The sequence below is a fragment of the Sinocyclocheilus anshuiensis genome, unplaced genomic scaffold (genome assembly GCF_001515605.1).
Source record: "Sinocyclocheilus anshuiensis isolate Anshui unplaced genomic scaffold, SAMN03320099.WGS_v1.1 scaffold2803, whole genome shotgun sequence".
Classification (NCBI taxonomy): Eukaryota; Metazoa; Chordata; class Actinopteri; order Cypriniformes; family Cyprinidae; genus Sinocyclocheilus; species Sinocyclocheilus anshuiensis.
In genome coordinates, this window is record NW_015551013.1 from 168,991 (window position 1) to 177,502 (window position 8,512).

An 8,512-nucleotide genomic window follows, 5' to 3' on the forward strand; every position below is an offset into this window, starting at 1 on the left:
AAGGACAGACAGTGGGACAGAGTAAGTGTGTTTGAGACGTGATTCTGTGCTCAGCCGCTCTGCTTTGGCACTCCATGTGAACGACCAGCAGATGCTCGTGAGTTTGAGAATGTCTGTGTGTGTGCAGGTGGGTAAGTGGGAGAACGGCTCTCTGTCGATGAAGTTTCACGTGTGGCCACGGTTCGAGCTGTACTCTGGGACGGAGAGCCGTGAGGACGATCATCTGTCCATCGTGACGCTGGAGGAGGCTCCATTCGTGATGGTGGAGGACGTGGATCCACTCAGCGGCACCTGCATGAGGAACACGGTTCCCTGCCGCAAGCAGCTCAAATCACTGTAAACACACACACACACACACACACACACACACACTCATTCTCTCTTGAAACGTGTTTTCAGCGATCCCATCACCATACCACACACACACAGACACACACACACACACACACACTCATTCTCTCTTGAAACGTGTTTTCAGCGATCCCATCACCATACAGCATTTCCACCTGCTATTAACATCATATTAACGTCATCGTTTCTGATGACCTCCGCCTGTGGTTTCACTGATCTGATCACTAACGCTTGATCTGTCAGGTCACTCACGTGTGTCTCTGTCTGTCTGTCAGGAATCAGACGGGGGATTCTGGCATCTACATCAAGCGCTGCTGTAAAGGCTTCTGTATCGACATCCTGAAGAAGATTGCCAAGTCTGTGAAGTTCACCTACGACCTTTATCTGGTCACCAACGGCAAACACGGCAAGAAGATCAACGGCACGTGGAACGGGATGGTGGGAGAGGTACGGCTCGTATCTTTTATAAATCAAGCCAGGAACTGTAATCATTGTCTGTGAGGGTTTGTGTGTGTTTGTGCTAGTCGATAGTGTTTGTAATTAGCCGTTTAAAAAAAAACAATCAAAGTCTTAATAGAGTATGCAATGTCCTCATTTAGACAGCTGTGTGTGTCCTTATGCTAAAAAAATGCTCATGGTTTCAATCTACATTTCTCACACTGCCATCCTATCATAAGACACACACACACACACACACACACTGTCGTGCCCCAGTTTAGTCGTGTGAAGTGAAGTTCAGGTATTTAGAGCTAAAATTACCAACAGAGAGAGCGAGAGACAGACAGACAGACAGACAGACAGACAGAGAGAGACAGTGTGATAACCCACTTACTGTTTGTTGTTGATCTAGAATCTCTCGTCTCATATCTGCTGTTCGCGTCTCCATATCTGTCCTCATGTCAACACAGTGCAGCTATGAATGCTGGGAATGAAGCTAACCTGCCTCTCCAAGCGTGCTTGAACTGTATTGATGTGCTATTTTTATAGTGGTCAAATGTAGAGGTGGCTGATAAACCACTAGAAATTTGACAACTGCTATCTCTCCTGTCTATCTGTCTGTCTGTCTGTCTCTCACCCGTCTGTCTGTCTGTCTGTCTCTCTCCTGTCTGTCTGTCTGTCTGTCTGTCTGTCTCTCTGTCACCCGTCTGTCTGTCTGTCTGTCTCTCTCCTGTCTGTCTGTCTGTCTCTCAACCGTCTGTCTGTCTGTCTGTCTCTCACCCGTCTGTCTGTCTGTCTGTGTATCTCACCCGTCTCTCTGTCTGTCTGTTTGTCTGTCTGTCTCTAACTTGTCTGTCTGTCTATCTGTCTGTCTGTCTCTCTGTCACCCGTCTGTCTGTCTGTCTGTCTCTCTCCTGTCTATCTGTCTGTCTCTCTCCTGGTCTCTCACCTGTCTGTCTGTCTCTCTCCTGTCTGTCTGTCTGTCTGTCTGTTTCTCACCCGTCTCTCTGTCTGTCTGTTTGTCTGTCTGTCTCTCACCTGTCTGTCTGTCCATCTCTAACCTGTCTGTCTGTCTGCAGGTTGTGCTGAAGAACGCTCACATGGCCGTCGGCTCGCTGACCATCAATGAGGAGAGGTCAGAGGTCATCGATTTCTCCGTGCCCTTCATAGAGACGGGCATCAGCGTCATGGTCTCACGGAGCAACGGCACCGTGTCTCCATCTGCGTTCCTCGGTGAGACGTTCTCCTTCTTCTGTCTATTCATCTCTGCTGTCCTGTATCTGCTGACGTGTGAAGTGTGTCTGTTCTCCGTCCATAGAGCCATTCAGTGCGGATGTCTGGATCATGATGTTCGTCATGCTGCTGCTGGTTTGTGCCATCGCCGTGTTCGTGTTCGAATACTTCAGTCCCGTGGGCTACAATCGCCGTCTCATCGACGGCAGAGGTACAGAACGAGTGCCGCCACATCCGCACACATGAGCTCATCGGTGTAGCTTTGCTGACAAATACTGCAGCTATTTCCTGGGAATCATTCATTATTTATTGTAATTTCCAGAACTTGAATGTCATGCAGTTCCTCTGTAGTTTTGCTCATGGTTCATGTCACACAGCCTGTCCATTAAGGATGAACAATTAGGAATAAGTATTTTTTCTGATAAAAATTGCATTTGGAATTTAAATGAATTTTTAAAAGCTCCTGTTTGCTGTTAAGTATTTAATTGAGTATTTAAAACTATAGATCCTTGGTTTTGGCACAAAACACATTGGCTACAGTTTTACAAGTGATTCTCATTACAAATCTAGTGATATTGGTTGTCGGTGATTGCTGGTGAATGTTGTGTTCCCAAATGTTATAAGAGGATTCTTGTGGAGCAGCATATTTTGCGAACCACTATAAAAACACTGTTGTCATGTTGGCATCAGTCTAATTTGACTCGGTTCTCCAAATGACAAATTAAACTGAACCAAAATATCATAGAGTTTGTTACATAAACAACAGAAGATACAGGGAATATATGGTGGGTTGCATTTAGTGTTGTTTTTCCCTGCTGACCTGGATCTCCAGCTACTAAACTGCTCCTTCACGCTTGTCACAAAAGACTCGCATGTCTCCTTCACTTCTCTCAGGTGTTAAGCGAGAGTGATGGAGTCACTCATGTTGTGTTTCTGTGCTCTCAGAGGCCGGAGGTCCGTCGTTCACCGTCGGAAAGGCCATCTGGCTGCTCTGGGGTTTGGTCTTCAATAACTCCGTCCCAGTGCAAAACCCCAGAGGAACCACCAGCAAGATTATGGTGTCTGTCTGGGCCTTCTTTGCTGTGATTTTCTTGGCCAGCTATACAGCTAACCTGGCTGCATTTATGATTCAGGAAGAGTACGTGGACCAGGTGTCGGGCCTCAGTGACAAAAAGGTGCTTCAATAGAAAATACAACTGTACTTTTCTGGTCAGTCTGTCTATTCACTAACTCTTGTGCTGTTGGTTTGTCTTCAGTTTCAGAGACCCAATGACTTCTCCCCGCCGTTTCGCTTCGGGACGGTGCCGAATGGCAGCACCGAGAGAAATATCCGCAATAACTACAGAGAGATGCACTCCTACATGGTCAAATTCCACCAGCGCAACGTGAATGAAGCACTGTACAGTTTAAAAACAGGGTGAGTGTGGGAAACCACCTGAGGCACTTCTCTGATCAGTCATTAATGAAAATATTATCTCTGTAGAAACAGAGACACTGCAGGTTCTGAGTGCGTGTCCTGTTTTAAATCACAGGAAGCTGGATGCCTTCATTTACGATGCCGCGGTGCTGAATTACATGGCGGGCAGAGATGAGGGCTGTAAGCTGGTCACCATCGGCTCCGGGAAAGTGTTCGCTTCCACTGGCTATGGCATCGCCATCCAGAAAGACTCGGGTTGGAAAAGACAGGTGGACCTTGCCATCCTGCAGCTCTTTGGAGATGGTACTGCTCATGTTGAGTCATTTACATCAGATAAACAATTATCTGCCGGCTTGTTCACTAGTAAAAAAATAATCCATCAACCCTCAGTCATGCAGTGTAAATGGTGCGCCCAATAAAAAATATGACTTTCAAGTTTTAAGCAGAAATTATGATGTTTGCATTAGTAAGTCTTGTGAAATATTGCCCTGTGATCCAAGGAGCTCATCACAAAATTCATGATTGGCTGACTGTTGTTGCATTTTTGGAAATTGGACATGTTTGGATTTTGATGCGCTTTTGCTTCTTGGACTTGCATGGCTTGGTTGTGTATTTTTTAAGTTTAATTTTTTTGTTTTTGTCCTGTCCTTACTCCCTGGGAGTCATTCCTATGTTCCCTGGTCCTATTTTACACAGATTCATATGGCAATTAATCAACACATGACAAAGGGGTCTAATGTTCCCCATTTTCGGGTAACGTAGAAACAATGCTTTAAACCTGGATATGCTCTGATCCCTTCCTGAGTGTTCAGTTAAATCATGATGCCTTATTTATTGATAGCCCTCATGTTTTCCCATTGTTCTTGGTGGTAAGTTTCTGCCTTGTTTTGATCAGTCTTCTTGTCTCACCAGTGAATCCTTTTCAAATTTGTCTGCCAGCAGCTTTGAATTACTGGGGCCTTTGTTACAAATACAAATCAAACTCATTGTTGTAACAGACCCAGTGTGTAGGAGCATTGAATCACCCTTTATAATATGTGTGTGTGTCTCAGGTGATATGGAGGAGTTCGAGGCTCTCTGGCTCACCGGGATCTGCCACCATGAGAAGAATGAAGTGATGAGCAGTCAGCTGGACGTGGACAATATGGCGGGTGTGTTCTACATGCTGGGTGCTGCCATGGCTTTGTCGCTCATCACCTTCATCGCTGAACACGTCTTCTACTGGCACCTGCGCTTCTGCTTCATAGGCGTGTGTTCTGGGAAACCAGGGCTCACCTTCACCATCAGCAGGGTAGTTCTCTCCCTAAAGCATGCACAGGCACTCCTCAGAAAAACACACAATTTATGCTAAACATTGGAGTAGTGCAAAATACAGTTTCAAGACGTTATTAAGCTAGAAATAACATGTTTACGGCATCTCTGAACACTGAAACTTTTCTCTCTTCCTCTCTCAGGAGATTTATAGCTGTATTCATGGAGTTGAAATCGAAGATAAGAGTTCATCACTGAATTCACCCTCTGCTACCATGAACAACACCCACTCGAATATTCTGCGTCTGCTGCGCACCGCCAAGAACATGGCATCTTTCTCCGGGGTCAACGGTTCCCCACACAGTGCACTCGACTTCATCCGCCGAGAGTCCTCCGTGTATGACATCAGCGAGCACGGCCGCAGCCTGGTCGGACACTCAGACTGCAAGGCCCCCTACCTGCCCGATGACAACATGTTCAGCGACTACATCAGTGAGGTGGAGCGCACCTTTGGCAACCTGCAGCTGAAGGACAGTAACCTGTACCAGGACCACTACCTGCACCACCACGGAGGCTCAACCCTGGGGCTGACGGGCCCAAACCGGCCCCACAGCGTGGGCTCCAGCAGTTCTCTGGAGGGCGGCATGTTTGACTGCGACAGCCTGGGCGGCGGTGTGGCCCCCATCTTTAGCACACAGCCATGTTCTGCCCTGACCCACAGGAACATGAGCAAATTCGACCTGCTGCAGAGCCAGACTCCTCCTGGGCCAGGCTTCAAGCAGGGACTGGCCGACCTGTACGGAAAATTCTCCTTCAAAGGCGGAGCATCCAGTTCAGGATATATCGCAGGGCACGACCGGTTTTGCGGCGGTGCAGATGATGGAAACATCCATTCTGACGTGTCTGACATTTCCACTCATACTGTGACCTATGGCAATCTGGAGGGTAATGCTAAGAAACGCAAGCAGTATAGAGACAGCCTGAAGAAGCGGCCTGCATCGGCAAAGTCTCGCCGAGAACTCGATGAGATTGAGCTGGGTTACCGCCGCCGCCAGCACCATGGCCACCACCATCATCACCACGGGCACCGCTCGGCTTCACCTCCATCTGAGCGCAAACGAGGCGGTGGCGTAAGCTCAACCTCATATCTGTTACAGGACAAGGAAAGCCTGAGGGATTTCTACCTAGACCAGTTCCGGCCCAAAGAAGGCATCCCGCAGTGGGAGCATGTGGATCTTACAGATGGTCCCAGTGGGGGAGGAGGAGGCAACTGCACCAGCCTGGTGTCTGTGGATGACTTCCTGAAGGGCAAACCCAAGAAGCCGGACAGCAAGAGTGGGAGCAGCGAGTGGGAATGTCGTAGCTGTCGTGCCAGCAGTGCGGGCAGCAAGCAGACGGCCCTGCATGGAGGTGGAGTTATGCACATGGGTGGGACGGGCTACGTTGGCAGTGGCTGTGTGGCATCAGGGGGTGGAGGAGGGGTTGGGAGCAGCCGCCCAAGTTCAGCCACTTGTATGCGGTGTGAAGCCTGCAAGAAGTCAGGCAACCTGTATGACATCAGCGAGGACAGTAACCACCTGTTGGAGCAAATGGGCGGCAGTAGGGCTCAGACGCCGGCGCAGCGCCGCAGGGCCTTCAGCGGGAAGCCGCTACGCCGGCAACATTCCTATGACACCTTTGTGGACCTGCAGAGAGAAGAGTTAGGCGGGATGGGCGTGCCGCTGGGGTTCGGCGGCCCCGGGGCACTGCCGCCACCGCGCAGCGTGAGCCTCAAGGAGAGGGAGCGCTGCATAGACGCCTCTAGTCCCTTCGCACACATATTTGAGTGTCCGGGAGTTCCCGAGCAGGACACGGACCGTGACCCGCTGTTCTATGGAGCCGCCGAGAGGGGCGCGGGATCGCAATTCGGGTTGTTCCGAGCGGGGGAGAATGCACCCCATCGGCGCTCGGTGGGCGAGAGGGACCTGAGAGAAAGAGGACTCATGGAGGGGCCAGCTCACTCCTTATCCAAATCTCTCTATCCTGACCGAACCGACCACAACCCCTTCATCCCTACCTTTGGAGATGACCAGTGTCTGCTGCATGGTGCCAAATCCTACTACATCACCAAGCAGCAGCAGCACAGCAATTTGCTCAGCCCCATGGGCGTGACCTCCTTCCTGCCAGCATCGGCCACCTCAGGAGTCATGTCTAACTTGGCTCCGCACTTTCCTGCGGAGTTGTGCATGGGGAACCACCACACCAGCAAGCTCAGTCTCGGTCCACCTCGACCTTTCAACGGCAGCAACGGACACGTGTACGAGAAACTCTCTAGCATAGAGTCTGACGTGTGAGAAAGAGCAAGGAGCGCGGTGAAGAGCAGAAACATTCTGTTAGCGCTCCACAGCCAGATTTTAGCAGAACACGCAGAACTTGAGAGAATTGAAAATGTCATTTCCTGTGAAGTTCACGTTTACACCAATGGGTTCATCTCCACGAGCTGGTGAGAACAAGAGCACGTCCATCTGCTGAGTGTGTGCAAGAAGAAGAACAGGACAGCAGATGGCCCGTTTCACCTCCATCCCTCGCCATCACACCAGAACAGCCCTGTCCTGTACTCTTGTCTTTTGTGAAGATACAATCATGAAAGCATAATAAATGCTCATAGATTTTTTTTTTGAAACAGGGTAATAACTGTACCTCAGAGACGTAGTGAAGACACTGCTGACTGGTAATCTGTTGTTGAAATTGGGTTTCATTTGTCTGTTGTTTTCCTGACCCTGCTCTAGAGGTCTTTACTGAGCGTTAGGGATATTTGAATGTGATGAATCCAGTCTCCGCATCAACCTAATGTATCCATGGCAACAGCCTCTCACATGCTGTAGACTGCCGTGAAACATGCGTGCATTAGTGAAAGTGCACAAGCCTCTGCTGAGTTTTATGCCGTCATTTATATTCAAGTCTCTACTGCCGTGATATTTCATATCTAACAAGAAATCTTGTTGATACGCCTTTGGTTACACTCATGTCATGTGACCCTTGCTTAGAAGGTGAAAAATGAGGGATAAAATGACAGTATTAACGTCTCTCTTTGTTTTGGTTGTAACTGTATTTCTCTTTATATAAGCCATCAAGGTCTACCTTTAATATAGCTTTTTCAAGTATTACAAATAACCAAAATAAAGATAAAAACAAAACTAAATGACAAAAACATAAAATATGCAAAATTTAGCAAAAGCATTATAACTCATGATAAGTGGTATTTTAAGCGATAGTTTGCTTTTTAAATTCATGTTTATTACTTCATTCTGATCGTTTACTGCCTCCTAACCATCTTCATTTTAAGGATTTACCTTTATTCGTTTAACTGCAGTGCAACAGAGCTGAGCGGTGCTGTCGTGGACATGTTTAGTTTAGTGTACCAAATACTCCTTGCTAAGTTTCTCTTAAATTGTGTTTAGACGTCTGGTCGCCTGCTGGAGAAGGTTTCCAGGTTCTCTCTCTCTCTCTCTCTCACCCTCTCTCACACACACACACACACACACACAGAGATCTCCAGCATCCATCACAGAGTGTGTTGTATGATCTGAAGCAGGGCTTTTAACCCTTTCTAAGGATTGACTGACTTTGTAAAGCTGATTAGTAAGCTGCTAGAGTGTCATGTTTTTAATTGTAATGCTATCGTGAGGTCCTGTCCTCGCGTTAGGTCTACTGCAGAATAACCTTTCATCTCCTCTTGTATTGTTTCTGCAGTTACAGTAACTCTAACCATGTCTTTAAACTTTTTTCTTTTTTAGAGCATTATTATTATTATTATTATTATTATTATTATTATTATAGCAA

General features: G+C 47.8%; 1 protein-coding gene across 1 annotated transcript in view; it reads left to right on the plus strand.

The window, feature by feature from the left end:
• LOC107661082 (glutamate receptor ionotropic, NMDA 2B-like) overlaps positions 1-7,852 on the plus strand; it is a 28,263-nt gene extending 20,411 nt beyond the window's left edge. Inside the window, exons 6-15 of the mRNA XM_016450528.1 lie at positions 4-21; positions 128-336; positions 627-798; positions 1,869-2,022; positions 2,108-2,233; positions 2,968-3,197; positions 3,279-3,439; positions 3,555-3,742; positions 4,492-4,730; positions 4,894-7,852. Of these exons, the coding sequence (XP_016306014.1) occupies positions 4-21; positions 128-336; positions 627-798; positions 1,869-2,022; positions 2,108-2,233; positions 2,968-3,197; positions 3,279-3,439; positions 3,555-3,742; positions 4,492-4,730; positions 4,894-7,023 (3,627 nt within the window). The 3' untranslated portion in view covers positions 7,024-7,852. The remainder of the gene's footprint in view (positions 1-3; positions 22-127; positions 337-626; positions 799-1,868; positions 2,023-2,107; positions 2,234-2,967; positions 3,198-3,278; positions 3,440-3,554; positions 3,743-4,491; positions 4,731-4,893) is intronic.
• The last annotated feature ends 660 nt before the right edge of the window (positions 7,853-8,512 follow it).